The 16,317-nt window shown below is 45.6% G+C and overlaps 2 protein-coding genes across 6 annotated transcripts in view; both read left to right on the top strand.

Annotated features, from left to right (window-relative positions):
- THRAP3 (thyroid hormone receptor associated protein 3) overlaps positions 1 to 14,686 on the top strand; it is a 73,006-nt gene extending 58,320 nt beyond the window's left edge. For all 5 annotated transcript variants that reach the window (XM_024738754.1, XM_024738749.1, XM_024738750.1 and 2 more), the window contains 8 exons: positions 1,399 to 2,112; positions 3,055 to 3,227; positions 3,957 to 4,068; positions 5,680 to 5,764; positions 7,891 to 8,078; positions 10,523 to 10,718; positions 11,189 to 11,332; positions 13,119 to 14,686. In XM_024738754.1, the coding sequence (XP_024594522.1) occupies positions 1,399 to 2,112; positions 3,055 to 3,227; positions 3,957 to 4,068; positions 5,680 to 5,764; positions 7,891 to 8,078; positions 10,523 to 10,718; positions 11,189 to 11,332; positions 13,119 to 13,340 (1,834 nt within the window). In that variant the 3' untranslated portion in view covers positions 13,341 to 14,686. The remainder of the gene's footprint in view (positions 1 to 1,398; positions 2,113 to 3,054; positions 3,228 to 3,956; positions 4,069 to 5,679; positions 5,765 to 7,890; positions 8,079 to 10,522; positions 10,719 to 11,188; positions 11,333 to 13,118) is intronic.
- The window catches only part of MNMIP1 (manchette microtubule inner protein 1), an 18,297-nt gene continuing 15,438 nt past the window's right edge, over positions 13,459 to 16,317 (top strand). The window contains 3 exon segments of the mRNA XM_024738739.1: positions 13,459 to 13,534; positions 15,727 to 15,966; positions 16,144 to 16,301. Coding sequence (XP_024594507.1) covers positions 13,459 to 13,534; positions 15,727 to 15,966; positions 16,144 to 16,301 — 474 coding nt within the window.

Raw genomic sequence — 16,317 nt, forward strand, 5'->3', positions numbered from 1 at the left:
AGCATCACCCAGGAGACCTTCAGCTTAACTCTAGTTCTCCTACCTTCCTGAATTTGTCTTGCAGCATACAGTTTCTTGAGGCTACTCTGCAATGAGGTTTTCACATTTAAAGTTTACCTTGGATTCTCCCAGTATAAGCCAGAGAACAGTAGAGATTTGTGGGTCAGCCATCAAGAAATGTGGTCTTTACCAAAATGAATGGCAGTTGGAGCTGTTAGACCCTCTAGGACCTACCATCTCCTGTGGTCGATCTGCGTCAGTCCGTCATGGTGAAGAGCTGCACCCTCACACCCTCCAGTTGAGGAGACTGGGCAGAATGGGAAAGTCCAAGGCTTAGTCCAGGAAGACCTTGTTTTAAAATCACAAAGTGGCTGTATGTCCCAGTAGAAGCCAACCAGGCTGTGTGTTAGGAGAGGACATAACAGTGTCTCTGTCTTTCTACCCTGGGGGACACACTGAGTTGGAACTTGAATCTTTTTTATGTGGTTGGATGGATTGGGGTGGCAGAGACATAACAGGGAATTTGTACTGGGACCAGGTTGTTAAGAGGGCTTTACAGAGCAGGTGGTTCCCCTCCTGCCCCCACCTTTTCCTTTTATTAGCATATTCTTTGCTGCCCTGCTGTCCTTTGGTTCTTTTTTGTCATATTAATGCAACTATAGCATGATCAGACTTTTTCTATTCATGGTACAAATGAGACGTTCAGAATCTGTACTTTGCAGCTTTCAGTAAGTCTGCTTTGAAATACAAGTTTTGTTCCTTGCCAGGACTATGAATCTCATTAGAACACTTGGGCATGAGCTCTGCTTTTCCATAAGAATGAGTAGGATGATTTTTGCCCCCTCCCCCAATTAACATGTATTCTGTTTTTATTTGTGTTTGCAGTATATTTCATACTTAGATCTTCTAGGTGACTTGAAGCAAATTTGAAGTCTCTTTTGAGACTTGTATTTCCAAATGTGAGTTGTATAAAAGCAAAACAGTCCAAGGTTGAACATTCTATGTTAACTTTGCTGAAAGCAGATTTTAAGTGACTGAGTGAAGGTTGGATAAGACCTTAAGTTTTTTTTTTCCTAGACCACTTACAGGTAAGTAGGTTTTTGTTTTTCAGTATCCTAAAAATTGCCTTTGCTATTTTCTTTTTGTTTGTTTTTATAATACACAACTCCATAGACCATATAGTTTTCTCTTAAATGCCAAGTTCATAGATCTGTGAAGAGCAGTTTTTTAGAAATTAATAGAAGGTAACCAAGACTCCTTTCGTAACACTGGAATCCACAAGACATGCTTATTAGAGAAGCAGAATCCTAAGACCGTACGCACATGGTGCTAGTTTATTTTAGATCAAGTTGCTTAAGAAGCCTCTTGTGTGTGTCTCCCTTGTGTTTTCATAACTAGGTATCTAGATGAGCAGAAGACAGAGAATGGAAAGGATAAGGAACAGAAACAAACAAATACGGATAAAGAGAAAATGAAAGAGAAAGGGAGCTTCTCTGATGCGGGCTTGGGTGATACAAAAATGAAATCTGATCCATTTGCTCCCAAAACTGATACTGAGAAGCCTTTCCGGGGTAGCCAGTCTCCTAAAAGGTATAAGCTCCGAGATGACTTTGAGAAGAAGATGGCTGACTTCCACAAGGAGGAGATGGATGATCAAGATAAAGACAAGGGTAAAGGAAGGAAGGAATCTGAGTTTGATGATGAACCCAAATTCATGTCAAAAGTTGTAGCAGGTGCAAACAAAAACCAGGAGGAGGAAAAGTCAGGCAAATGGGAGGGCCTGATGTACGCACCGCCAGGGAAGGAAAAGCAAAGAAAAACGGAGGAGTTGGAGGAAGAGTCTTTCTCAGAGAGATCCAAAAAGGAGGATCGGGGAGGACCCAAGAGAACCGAAAGTGGGCACAGGGGATTTGTGCCTGAAAAAAATTTCCGAGTGACTGCTTACAAAGCAGTCCAGGAGAAAAGCTCATCACCTCCCCCGAGAAAGACCTCTGAGAGCCGAGAGAAGCTAGGAGCCAAAGGAGACTTTTCCACGGGGAAGTCTTCCTTTTCCATTACTCGAGAGGCCCAGGTCAATGTCCGGATGGACTCTTTTGATGAGGACCTTGCCAGGTGAGCTGTAGTCCATCTTGACCCTCAGGGCTTTAGTAGCCTAACCTCTCTCCTTGAGGTCATTCTGGAACGAGGACAGGCCCCTCATGTATTTCCCCGCTGTCTCATTTTCACTGTGGATACCCTCGTGTCTCTGTTTTCAGTGCAGATGTGTGCATCACTGAGCAGTTATATGTTGGGGACAGGATCATAGCAGTGGTGAAGCGTCTTTTTACCCTGTAGTGACTGGCTTTTTTGACGCTGGTTCCCCTCTGCTTCTCTCTTGCACTCTGTTCACCACATTGTAAGCTCCGCTGCCGGCCCCATTCCACCCCCGTCCAGTTGCCTTCCTAAATGTGCTTGAGGTGTCTTTTGCCTGTGGAGCCATGCAGGGTCCATTTTTCCATTCTTAGCTAAGTCACAATATCTGTTTTTACAGGTCTTCATGAAATAATGTAACAGTTTTAAAGTTGGGGCTGGGGGCAGGAGAACTTCAGGAAAGAGTGATGAAGCCCAGGCTGCTTTTTACCTGGTGTAAAAACTGCAAAGCCAGTTGGAAGTCTCCTGAACAGCATTCTAGCCACATCCCACTCTTGCTGCATTGTGTCACTTCACTGAGTGGCCCTGGATGGCCAAACTAGTTGGTCTTTTAAAACACCTTCCTGTTTGTCATCTGTTAAAACCAGCAGAGACACCCCCAGAACAGAATCACTGAGGTTTAATGCTTCATCCTACCCATTTGTTCCTATTAAATTCCAACGGGGAAAAGGGAAGAGAGAGATCTTGGATGCCTTTTCCCATAGTTATGGTGCATTGAAGTTACTTTTTACTTTGGTAGGAATTAAAAAAGGAACTTTACAGATAAATTAACTCTTTTAAAGCACGCTCTTCATTTTTAGGATTTAAATGTTCTGACTTTCTGTGTATCTTGTTACATTGGGCCTCCCTGTGTTTCTTTTTCAGACCCAGTGGCTTATTGGCTCAGGAACGAAAGCTTTGTCGGGATCTAGTTCATAGCAACAAAAAGGAACAGGAATTTCGATCCATTTTCCAGCACATACAGTCAGCTCAGTCTCAGCGGAGCCCTTCAGAACTGTTTGCCCAGCATATAGTGACCATCGTTCACCATGTTAAAGGTGAGTCCAGACCCCAGCCTGCTCAAGCTCCCTTTCCACGTGCTTAGCTTCCTCTCTAACAAGCAGAAGGATGAGTGGGGGAATGAGGGAGTCTATCAGGGATCTTTATCTCATTGATAGGGGCCTTTGAAGCTACGGGCTAGCTTGAAGGAAATTTCTTCCAGGGAGAAGTTTCCATTTTTTAATTACAGAGCTGAACATTATGAAATGCTAGTGGTAACCTGTGATCATGAGAATAAGTAAAATTCATGTGAAGGTTTAAATTGCTTGAAAAGGAGGTATGAAGGTGACTTTCTCAGCCCCTCTGTCTTTTCCTGTCTAGTAGCTAGAATCCTCTAGAGGCTTCTTGTAGATCTTGGGGTATGGATATCTTCCCCACATTATTTTGCCATCTCCTGGGCAAATGGAGGTGGACAGGCTGGGCAATGTCATGTAGAATCTGGGTTTGGGCCAGTTATGGGTTCCATCTGAAATTGGAACTCAAGCAGGAGCTGGTGCTCTGAATCAAAGGATAGTAAGCTCTAGTTTCTCTCTTTGTATCCATGTCCTACAGTGGAAATCAGACATTGGATTTTGTCTGAACCAGCCATTTTTCCTTCTTCTTCCTAATGTTTTTTATATGGACTTGACTACTTTAGTCACATCTCTGTGGTTATAGGTCCATGCACACGAGTTGAATGTTGGGTGTGCCTTTGATAGCCTGATATGTTTTTCTTTGACTCCCCACAGAGCATCACTTTGGGTCCTCGGGAATGACATTGCATGAACGCTTTACTAAATACCTAAAGAGAGGAACCGAGCAGGAGGCAGCTAAAAACAAGAAAAGCCCAGAGATTCACAGGTGAGGACCTCAGCCTTACAGTAGAGGTGGTCATAAAAGTCTGTTCATCAGATAATAAACTCGTCTTGTTTTTGCAATTTGTTAGTTACATTATCAGCAGAATTTAAGGTAGTGCCCTCCAGGCTCTAGGATAGTGGTTGTTTGTAGTGGAAAGGGTATGCTTTGATGACTATAAGTTTCTCACTTTGGGCCGGAGGAAAACAGCCCTTTTGGTATAAATGAACCCTTGTATTCTTGGGAGCTGGCAGACAGTAACCCAAGATCACTGTGAGCTTTCTTTATATAGAGTAGATGTTGTTTCTTTTTTTTTGCGGTACACAGGCCTCTCACTGCTGTGGCCTCTCCTGTTGCGGAGCACAGGCTCAGTGGCCATGGCTCACGGGCCCAGCTACTCCGCAGCATGTGGGATCCTCCCGGACTGGGGCACGAACCTGTGTCCCCTGCATTGGCAGGCGGACTCTCAACCACTGCGCCACCAGGGAAGCCATAGATGTTGTTTCTTTAAGCCACCCATGTATTTCATATATTAGTCCTTCCTTTGGAAGAATTTGCAGCAGGTGGGGGCTGGAGGTGGGAGTGCTTATAGGATTATGTCAAAGGGTTTAAAAGCCCAGAGGTTTAAACATTCGGTTGTTGGAGACTATTCATTCAGCAAATAGGGACTTTGTCTAGAAACAAAGTTGGTCTTTAATTATATAATAGTCAGCTCTTGAACCTTTGCAGGAGGTAGGAGGACCATGTTTGCACAGCAGTCTTGGATTTAGGGTCTTTTGGGATTTATGTCATGCCAGGCAGTTGTTTCTCACTTCGACCTCATCCTGTTGGTGAATAATGGGCCATTATATTTTATTTTATTTATTTTTATTGTATTTTTAAAAATACTAAATTTTATTTTTTTGGCTGCGTTGGGTCTTCATTGCTATGTGGCGGGCTTTCTCTACTTGTGGCGAGTGGGGGCTACTCTTCAGTGCACAGGCTTCTCCTTGAGCAGTGGTTTCGCTTGTTGCGGAACACGGGCTCTAAGCACGCGGGCTTCAGTAGTTGTAGCTCATGGGCTCTAAGCACGCGGGCTTCAGTCGTTGTGGCTCATGGCCTCTAGAGTGCAGGCTCAGTAGTTGTGGTGCATGGGCTTAGTTGCTTCATGGCATGTGGGATTTTCCCGGACCAGGGATTGAACCCGTGTCCCCTGCGTTGGCAGGTTGATTCTTTTCCACTGCACCACCAGGGTAGTCCCAAGGGCCATTATATTTTAATTTCCAAGATGAAAACTGCTTTTTGAAGTTAGCAGGGCATAGATAATCTTGATGTGAATTTGAAATTATAGGCACGGCTGTAGGTGAGTCTGTTTTCCTGGCTGTAATGGTACTGGGTGGAATAAGATGTTTTTTCTGTTTGAGTTTGGAAAGTTGGGAGAGAGAGAGAGAGTGTGTGTGTATATGTGTTGTGCGTGCATACACTCGCATGGACATCTATGGGAGAGTGTAAGTATATAAGCAAACAACATAAGTGTAATAAAAAGGAATGCCTCTGATTTGTACCACTCTACTTACGAACTGAGGTGCTATATTCACACTATGGAATGTTAAACAATTTTTGTGTTTTCAATTTTAGGAGGATAGACATTTCCCCCAGTACATTCAGAAAACATGGTTTGGCTCATGACGAAATGAAAAGTCCCCGGGAACCTGGCTACAAGGTGAACTGTTGCTTTGATCAGTAATTCCAACAAAATGAGTGCGTTGGGCATGAACTTGACAGAAATGTGTTTGTTTAAATTACTCTCTACTTAAGTTTGTGTTTTTCTTTTAAGGATGGGCATAATTCTAAAAATGAACTACAAAGGGTTAATTTTTATTAAATGTATCAACAACCTTTGTGAAGTGGTTAGAATATGGTAAATGACCCCAAAGTCTATTGAGGTGAGCTTGAGAAAAAAAAGAGAGGAGTTTTGGAACAAGTGCCCATGATGAGAGAAGAAACTTTTTGTGATATTTTTCTGCTTGTAAGTATTATCAAATCAACTATATACATGCACTATTTCCAACCATGATTTCAAAAAGACATGCATGTCAGAGAAGAGTGAAATATTCATATCTTAACTTAGTAGACTGTTTTAAGTAGCTAGTCCAGATTTTTTTCTAACATTGTACCATATCTATCATGTCGATTACTGTTACTTTAAAGCTAAACATTGCTTTGATAGCCCAGCTACCTTTGTAATGATGTGCACGTAAACACTGTTATTAAGAGGTTAAAGCTTGTGTGCAGTCTTTTACTATGAGGTACTAGATTTGGGTTCTTAAAAATCTTAGTATTTCTTGACCACCATTCCCATATAGAGTTGTAATGTAAAATTAGAGATGGCTCTTCCGATGCTGCTGAAACCTTTTCTGAAAATAGTAATTTTTAAGTTTTCCAAGTAAATTTGTCTTATTGGTTGAATGTAATGAGAGGCACTCTTGTACAATCTCTCTTCTCTCCCATCCCCCTTTTCTTTTTCTCCAAGTACCCACCGGCTTTAACCATGTGAAATGCAAGGTTTTGAAACATCAGAAGAGATTCCGTCCTCTCTGCCCCACGTAGCCTACTCATTAGAGGTGCTGTGGGCACTGCCTAAGGGAGCTGCAGCTGCATTTTTCTTCTCTCTTTTTTTGTCTTTGGAGGGTACAGAGGCCCCATTCCCTCTGTCAGAAGAAAACCATGTGATAAAATAAACCAACTTACTACCTACCACTCCTGTTAATTAAATTATTTCAACAAAAAGCTTAGTTGTTTGTATAAGTAAAACGTTAATGCTAAGTGAACTACTCATCGCTTCCTCTTTTTAGGGGAGTTTTTGGTTGTGTTTTTTTGTTTTTGGCTGCACTGTGCAGCTTGGGGGATCTTAGTTCCTGGACCCAGGGATTGAACCTGGGCCCTCAGCAGTGAAAGCATGGAGTCTTAACCACTGGACCTCCAGGGAAGTCCCTAAGGAGGTTTTACTTCCATGAGACAAATCTTAGTGTATAATGTGCCTGAAACCACATTGCACCTCTGCTCACTGAGATTCTAAAGAGCTGTCGAAAGCCCTTGGCATGATAGTTTGGGGTAGAAGGCCGCTGTTGTTGCTGGGCTCATGCTGTATCTGCAACATACATACCCTGATAGGTTACACTTCCTAGAAAGTTAGCAAAAAAAGGTTTTCTTTTTCTCTTTTCTTCCTTCCTTCCTCCCTCCCTCCCTTCCTTTTTTTAAAATAAACTTTGACTTGGTATTGCCACATTATGAATTCATTATGCTTTTTGATATGCCTTTTCTAGAGAAATTTAATACAATTAAACATTTTGGAAGGCTGATTGAGTCTCCCATTGTCTGTCATTGGACTCAATACTGAGAGAGAATTCCAAGTAGAGGATAGGCCCAGGGCAGCTGCCACAGTGTAGGTAGGGGAAGATAACAGCATTTCCATTCTTCGTGGTGACTAAGCCTGAGCCAGCCTAACCAACACCTTCCAGAGTTGATTTTGGCCGTCTCAACTTGTTGGCTAGCCCGTCTTTACTGGGCCACAGAGGGAAACAGCAAAGTGAGGTGCGTGTACGTGTGTGTGTAGCATATGCAGAAGGTCTTCATCATTATTTGAGAGAACTGGTTTGGGCTCTGTAGGATCCTCATGAAGCGACTTCTGTGGACCATCCTGCATCCCTCCTGAGCTTGGGCGAGGTGCCTCCCATTCCCAGTGCTTCCTCTGCACCACTCCAGTGGAGTAGAAGCCACGGTTCGTGGGGTGGTTGAGGTGGTAGCCCTGAATCCCCAAAACCTAAATTTTGATTTCTCTTTTGGCAGGCTGAGGGAAAATACAAAGATGATCCTGTTGATCTCCGCCTTGATATCGAACGTCGTAAAAAACATAAAGAGAGAGATCTTAAACGAGGTAAATCAAGAGAATCAGTGGATTCCCGAGACTCAAGCCACTCGAGGGAAAGATCAGCTGAGAAAACAGAGAAAACTCATAAAGGATCAAAGAAGCAGAAGTACGTAAGCCCCTGTCTGTCACCTCATTCAGACTCCTGAGTGGATTTCTTTGTCTGCCCACCATTAGGCTATATGGCAGACCCTCCAAGCCAGAGAGCTTGGGGTTAGGAACGATGGCCACTTGTACAGTGTCTTTTTTTTAACTGTCAGTTAAGGTCCCTAGATTGAAAATAGAACTTTAGCATGAAAGTAGGCATGATCCTTGTCTAAAGGAGGCCTCCTGCGAGATGGGCAGTTAATTTGGCTCTAGGGACAGTGTGGAAAATCATAGGGGAATTCCTTTTGCATTTGTTTTGGCCATGTTCTTTGACATGTCCTTTCTCATCACAAATCTTCTTGGGAAGGTTATGTTTTAGAAATGGCTCAGTGTTTTAGAAATGGCTCAAAGTTGTTTTCAGGTAATAATACTGTTTGGTCAGAGAAACAGGGTGGAACTAGATAGGACAAGATTGTTGATCGCCTTTTAAACTGGTTTCACAGACACTTCCAAGAGAGGTGTTACAAATATTCTTTAAACAAAGGTAGCATTGTTGAACTTCATAAGGCAGTATTTATGCCAAGGTCTTATCTCTATTTACATTTTTGAATGTTCCATGACTTTTCAATCATGTCTCATTAAAGGTAGCACAATTGAAACCCCACACCTTCCTGTAAGAAGCTACACCACTTCTGTGTTTCTGAACTTTATCTAGCAAGCACTTTCGTATCCATTTTCTGGTAACAGTCCTTTGAGATAAGTTGGATAGTTAGTAGCTACCTGTTTTGCCCATTTGAAAGATAAAGAAGTAAGCTCAGAACGATTTGTCTTAAGATCACACAGTAACAACTGACATCAAAACTCAGATCTTCTGTTCCACTTTGTCTACTCTTCCACTCAGTTACTTACACATTATGAGCCTTAGCAGCTTTCAGGGCTGCCCACAGATAAAAATCTGATAATCCTCACCAGGGAATGGAGGTGGGGGTATAGTAGTCTTCAACACTGTCACTGGTGGAAAGGGAGCAGAACCCCTCAAGCATTTCAGGGTTGGACTTGGATGACTGATCCTCATTTCTTTCCCTGGGACACATGCCTCTACCTCTGACTTGTTGTGTAACCTTGACCAAGTCTCTTGCAACCGTAGTATTTTGTGACTGGGGCAAGAAGAAAAATGATAATTATGTCACTTTTCATTGTATATCACACTTCAGTTTAGAAGAACTTTTTCTCATATGACTGAAGAGTGGCTCACCCAAGATCACACAACTAATAAAAGGCAGTGTTGGGACTCAAATATGGGGCTTTCTGGAGTCTTAGGTTTGAAAACCTCTTGAAATGACACTGATTTCTAGGAGTCAAACATTTGAGTTATAAGAATCCTGTGACAATAACTTAGATTTCCCCCTTTTTAAGAGTAAATGCTAGAAGGCACCAGTAGGATTCAAACATGTAAGTCTTTGATCTTCTCGAATGTTTGGGGGTGGGCTGGGGGGTTGCAAGGTACTTTCCTCCGTAGTGGAGGAGGGCAGTGATAGGTTACTGACACAGGCTGGCTTCTCCCTGTAAGTCCTCCTCTACTCCTGGGAGCCAGCCTTTCTGCCGCCTTAGACGTGGTTGGTGCCCTTCTCCAGCACCACATGGCGGACTGGCCCCGACCTCTAGTACACAGACCGTGACTCATCATATTAGTCTGATTTACCCTAGTCTGTAATTTCCCCCAGATGAAGGGAAGGATGGGAAATAACTCTGAGAAGAGGTTCGACAAATCCTGTGCTTAATGACAAAAGCTGTTTGAGCTCACTGGAAAGTGGGGAGGTGGTTTGTGGAGTAGTGGTATAATTAGTCGGAGCCAGGTTTGAATCCAGGCCTACTCAGCTCTGTCACCTGAACTTCCTATCTATAAAATGAGGGAAATAATACTGAATGATCATAATTGCCATTTACTACATGCCTGCTGTGTCAGTGTAGAGTTTTTAATTAAGCACATTGTTTTTTCAGTCTTTAGAGCACTGTCCCAAGACAGGTAGTGTTCTTCTTATGAGAAATAGACCTAATGTAAAGCCGAAACAGATGGTAATATATAAAGCCTGTCCTGGTACCAGATACTCTGTGACTTTCAATACAATGTTAGTTTCCTTCTGCTTTTCTGATTCGTGCACATGTATTAGACTGAGCTGCCAGAGGCCACAGACTATGTTTTGTTGCTCCTTCTGTGTATGTCCCATGTTCATCACAGGCTCGGACATAGATATGTCACTCAGCATGACTGACAGAATTGGGAGGAAGCTCCCCAGGTTCCCTGGGTGTGTATGTTGGGGGTGAGTTCGTTTTTCAGGTTACTAGCCTTCAGTGTTTTCATCACAGACACACTCCTGATTGCCCTGTGCTGCTTATCCATGAGCCCCCAGCCAAAGGCTGTACCCTAGAGGCTTACTGATCTCCCTGCCTCTTCTATTTTCAAAGGAAGCACCGGAGAGCACGAGACCGGTCCAGGTCATCATCCTCTTCCTCCCAGTCATCTCACTCCTACAAAGCGGAAGAGTACACTGAAGAGACAGAGGAGAGAGAGGAGAGTACCACGGGCTTTGACAAATCAAGACTGGGGACCAAAGACTTTGTGGGTCCAAGTGACAGAGGAGGCAGAGCTCGAGGGACCTTTGTAAGACCCTGCCCCCTCTCCCTTTCTCTAAGCCCTTACTCCCACCAATTCTAATTATGTTCTTATCAGAATACTAATTTTGTTGCCCTTGATACAAGTAATTCAGTCTAAAGACCCTAGAATCTGTGGTTTCCCAATCCCCAGGCTTTCCATTTTTAGTGTTTTTGTTTGTTTTTTTCCTGTTCATAATCACTTAGCCAGAAAGTCTCTTAGGGCTTCTCTTCCGAACTTCCTCACTTGTCTTGACTCCTGTTGTGTGTAGGGAGGCCCTTATGCCATTTTGTCCTCTGTCTGGGCTGTAGACTTGAGATGAATGGAAAGGGAATGACTAGAAACCAGTTGACCAGCATATTGACTGGAGGACAGTTATCTGTTTTGTGCCAGAAAAGTGTTTGAATAGAAGGCAAGGAATTGTTTTTCTCCATTCCTTACATGGTCCCTTTGTTCCTTTCCCCTGTTTATTGCCACAGCAATTTCGAGCCAGAGGAAGAGGCTGGGGCAGAGGCAACTACTCTGGTAACAACAGCAGCAGCAGCAACAACGATTTTCAAAAGAGAAACCGTGAGGAGGAATGGGACCCCGAGTACACACCCAAAAGCAAGAAGTATTACTTGGTATGTGTCTGGGGACAACCAGGAAGGGCCAGGGGGCCTTTGGCACACACAGTAGCTGATACAGAGGCCTTAATCGGTCTTTCCGGAACTGTGATTAAATATGTGTGCAGGCGCTGCACTGGGTACGTGCGTGCTTGTGCGATGGCATAGTGCTGGCAAGGTGAGTTCTCTAGAGAGGCAGTCCTGACCTTGAGAGCGCTATCTAAGACATTTATGGATCCCAGGGTAAGAGGGGAAAGGTTCCTCTTGCCTTTTTAGTCGGTGACATTGTTTTACTGCTCACCCACCCTAACCTAAGCCTCCCTCCAGCCTTTATGCGAGGGATAGAACCATAACCTTCCCCTGAGGCTGCAGTTCCACCCTGTCGCTCCCCAGCACAAGATTGACAGGAAAGACAGCTCAGGATCTCTTTTTGAGGAAGGGGACCTGCCTCCAAAATGAAATGCCACTGGGGCTTCTCTCTTCTAAGCTGTTGGTCATTGTCAGGTACCAGGCACCATCTGAGCCTCTCTGCCTCTCAGGTTAGGGCTCTTCTAAGCTGAATTACCTGGCCAGTGAGAGCTCTTCCGGCTTTGCTCAGCAGCAGGCTCAGATCCAAGCAGATGTGACTCTTGAGTGTTGTAACCAGGGTCAGCTTGCAGCTGAGTCTCCTCATCAGCCCGAGGACTGGCGTGGAAACAGGAAGCTAGGAAACAGGTTGCTGTGTAAATCACTGTGTATAGCCAACTTCACTTTGCTAGGGCTGCTGGTAGCTCCTTTGGGACTCCTAGAGGACCCTTGAACCTATATCTAGGGAAATGTTGCCTGGGCCCAGGATAGGTACTGGAGTGGGGCTGCTTAAGGGAAGGATTAAAGGCCACACAAAGCCCCTTTCCCTGCCCCATCTGTCCCCTGAAGGAGCATTGCCAGCCTGATTCATTTAGGCTAGTGAATAAGCAGCTGGCCCTTTAGCAGAGCTAACCCCTCAGGGGCCTAAGGCACTACTTGTGTGGGTGGAGGATTTAGACTCTTTGAAGCCATGGGGCTGATAGGTAACAGTGACTTTTCAAAATGCTTTGTCATTTCATTCTTTTTCACTGGATCCCTTCTTCTCTTCTCATGTGATCATCAGACCAGGGATTGTTTGAGTTGTAGGTTTTGTTTTTTCTACTCTGCCACACTGCCTCCTTGCATAAAACTAAAGAGGGGAGGGATACAAGACGGGAGGCTGGGTTCTGGTCCTGCCTTTGCCAATAACTGGTCTGAGACCATGAGCAGATCATTTTCCCTTGGTCTCACAGCCTGTTCTTGGCTGAGGGGGAGGGTTGGGGAGAGCTAGAGTCCCAACTATGTGTGTGTTCTGTGTTGCTTCATCTCTTACCATCCTGACAACTCAGATCATAGTTTCACGTTTAGGGGTGATTTGCTTTCTCAAACCCACTCTTTGAGAGACAGTGTTCTAAATAATATGGAGTTACTTAAAGTTCCTCTGCCTGTTTTCTCATCTGTGTAGTGGAGGGTGATAATGATAGGGTAGGGTAGATGTGAGGATTAAATGAGATAATGCAGGAAAAGGTCTTTGAGTGAAGATTTTATCATCATCATCATTATTATAATGCCTAAACTACTGCCTTAGAATTCAAGGAACCCAACTGAATATTCTCTTAGATCTGAATCAGTGGCATTTTTAGAGTGGGGAACAGGGCATAGGTTCACTTGAGAAAGTCATATTTGGGTGGGTTCAGAGGAGAGGGTTCTGGCTACTCTTGTTCACTCTGGCATTGATGGCAGTCTTCTTTCCTTTCAGCATGATGACCGTGAAGGTGAAGGCAGTGAGAAGTGGGTGAGCCGGGGCCGGGGCCGAGGAGCCTTTCCTCGGGGTCGGGGCCGGTTCATGTTCCGGAAATCCAGCACCAGTCCCAAATGGGCCCACGACAAGTTCAGTGGGGAGGAAGGGGAGATCGAAGACGACGAGAGTGGGACAGAGAACCGAGAAGAAAAGGACAATTTACAGCCTACAGCTGAGTAGAGGCCACCTTGATGGGAGCCCCTGCCCAAGGGAGAGAGGCGCTGGGAAGATGGCTGGTGAGCTAAACAGAGGAGCCTCGAGAAGATTCTGAAAATCCCACCCCTACCCCCCACCAGCCATGCAGAACTCCTACTACAGCCGAAAGCATCCCTGGCGCTGTGTCCCGCCAGAGGCAGCCGGCTGTGGGGCCTGGGGTCAGGCCCAGCTCTTGAGCAGAACACACCATGTTGGGCTTTAGCTGTGTGGTTCTCATTTGTTGCTGTGTGGGGTGGGGCTGGGGTAGGGAGGGCAGAGCGATACTTGGATTTTGGTTTGTTCCCTATTAGAAACCAACAGTTTTATTCTTCATTTCATTTCATTTGGAGCTAAGAGGACTAATTTGATGATTTTCAATCTCTTCTCCCTTATCCTGATTTTAAAAGCCCCCCCCCCCTTTTTTAGGCATATATAGTAACATTAGCGGAAAGATTTAATTTGGGCAACTTTGATTCTTAAAAGAGAAAACAAAGCATGTGAATAAACATTGAAGTGTTCACCTCAGTTTGGGACCAAACTGCTTGGATCTTTGTAAAAGTTGGTTTTGTATGTCGAGGAGGAGTTCAAGGCCTTTCTGACCACCTTGTGTTCCCCTTTTCTGCGCAGCCATGTATCACATGGTGGTGTTCCTAACCACACCCCATGTGTGCATCTCCCCTCCCCCCCCAATATTTTCTGATTTCTTCTGGGCTGGGCTTCCCCTTCTCCACCAGCAGCTCCAGTATCCCAAACTTTCTAGTCCTGCTGATCCTCTCAGCAACAGGGGTGGAAACTGGATGTGGCAGTTTCTGGTCTGTTTTCTAAGAAACTTCTGACTTCTATTATCTTTACAAATATAAGATGAGAAAATAATTTTTTCAATATTTTTTATTAATCTTTTTATAAAATGAAAAGAAACTCCTATGATCGATTAAGGAAGGTGGTTATGGCTGGGTGGTTTGTGGGGGTTTTTTGTTTTTTTTCTTTTCCTTTTTTTAACCTTAAGCTTTAAGTTGAAACATTCTCAGATGTTTGGGGGGAAAACATCCTCTTAAAATGGGTCCTTGTGCTTGCCTTCTGGGGAGGCGGTCCTGAGCAGGTGAATCATATGGCATTTATGCATATGTTATATGCGGACTGCACCCACCTCTTCCCCCCTCCAACCTTTGCCTCTTGGGTTATGCTACTTTCCCCTTACTTTGCTACGTTTCTATAGTTAAGTTGGTTTTACTTGAATGATTCATGTTTAGGGAAAAAAAAATGAAAATACCCTTAAAATTTGTTTCAACTCCTCCTGCAAATAAAAAAATAAATGAAGTGGCAGATGTAAATGGGCTCTGGTCATTGTCACCCTGAGTGTGTGTGTTGGGGCGGGGGGTGTCTCCCATAGCAGCTTCAGGGAACCTGAAAAACCAGGTGTCTGGGGGGGGCTGGGCCCAGACTGTTGCTCAGCTCCATCCTCTCCAGCTCCGCATTTGGTGGTTCTAGGAGGACCTCAGCCAATCCTGCTTTGGGTTATAGCTCCTCTTTCCCTTTCCAGTGATTTTGCTTCATATCCTGTACCTTGGACACCCTAGGAGAACCAGATTTTTTCACTCTGGTGTCATAAGCAAGGACTTTGGCTTCCAAAGTGGTGGGGCAGGGGTCAAGGGGTGTGGATAACAGGCTCGGCTTTCTTTTTTTCTTGAGGCTCACAGATTTTTTGAAAATATCTTTTCATAAAGCTACTTGAGTCACTCCAGCTGCTGTTCAGTGCAGCACAAAAGTGGGCTCCATGCTGCAGTGAAGAGTCTCCATTAACCCGGGGTAGCAACAGATGAAGTGGTTGCAGGGCTCGGGTTCGGCTTTCTACGTTCGCCACTAAGCAGGAAGATGACCTGAAAGTTAACCTAGCCCACGTGGGACTGGCACTAACCTTCAGCCTTTGCCAGCATTGGCCTTGGCTGCAGGAGAGCAGGAGCCTTGCAAGCTCCTGAAGTTCCCTTCTTCCTGTCTTCTCCCTGGGAAAATCCGGGCATGTTTTCTGAAACCAAATGAGGGCCCCTTGGCCTGAAGAAAGGGTTTTTGTGCTCTTCCTCTTCCCTTGAAGGGGGTCCAGGGAGGAATATACCTCCCAGGGAAAGCAGCAATAGGTTTGTGCGCACAGAGCAACCACCCCGTCCACCCAGGACCCGCCCGAGAGCGTTTGCTGCCTGCTGGTATGTGCCTCTTCCCACTTCCCTGCAGCTAAAAGCTTGTCAGCCCGGAGAGGGTAAGCCAGTAATGGTGGGTGGGAGCCTCAGGGCCAAGGCTGGGAGAAGGAGGGAAGGTGGCTAGACTGAAACTTAGGTGGCTAGGCAGACAAGATCATGTCGGGGAGCTGTGACCCCAGCACTGGCCAGAGATCCCGGAGTCCTCACTCCTGGTCTGGGGACCGAACCTGCCGAACTGGGCCGCCCCCTCTCCCATACGCACTCCTTGCACCTGGAGCCCGACCTATCGGCTCGCGTCTCCGCCTCCTTGGCTTCACAATCTCGCTGCTTGTCCCACCCTACCTGGACCCAGTATCGGCTGCGAACGCGACTGCACCATCCTTCTTGCTCGGCTCCGGAAGGCGCCCCGGAAGCCATAGGTATGTGCAGAGGGTTTGGGGTAGATCTTCTATGCAACTGCGTGGAAATAGCGATAAAAGCCTACACCACCACCCCGCTCTCCCGCTGTCCACACGGGGCCTGGGACTCGCGCCATGGCCAGTCGGCCCTGAATGGGCTCTTCTGAGCCGCGTGCCAGCGCCATCCTCCGCCCGCAGAGGTGCTGGTCCTGGCCGGATACAGCGCGCAGAAAAAGGACGAGCTGAGCCTGGCGCACGGGGACGTGGTCCGGCAGGTGTGCAATGGGCCCGCACGGGGCTGGCTGCGTGGAGAGCTGGGGGGCCGTTGTGGCCTCTTCCCCCAGAGCCTGGTGCAGGTGAGGCCGGGCCGGA

This window comes from Neophocaena asiaeorientalis, unplaced genomic scaffold, assembly GCF_003031525.2.
Source record: "Neophocaena asiaeorientalis asiaeorientalis breed wild unplaced genomic scaffold, Neophocaena_asiaeorientalis_V1.1 scaffold106, whole genome shotgun sequence".
NCBI lineage: Eukaryota > Metazoa > Chordata > Mammalia > Artiodactyla > Phocoenidae > Neophocaena > Neophocaena asiaeorientalis.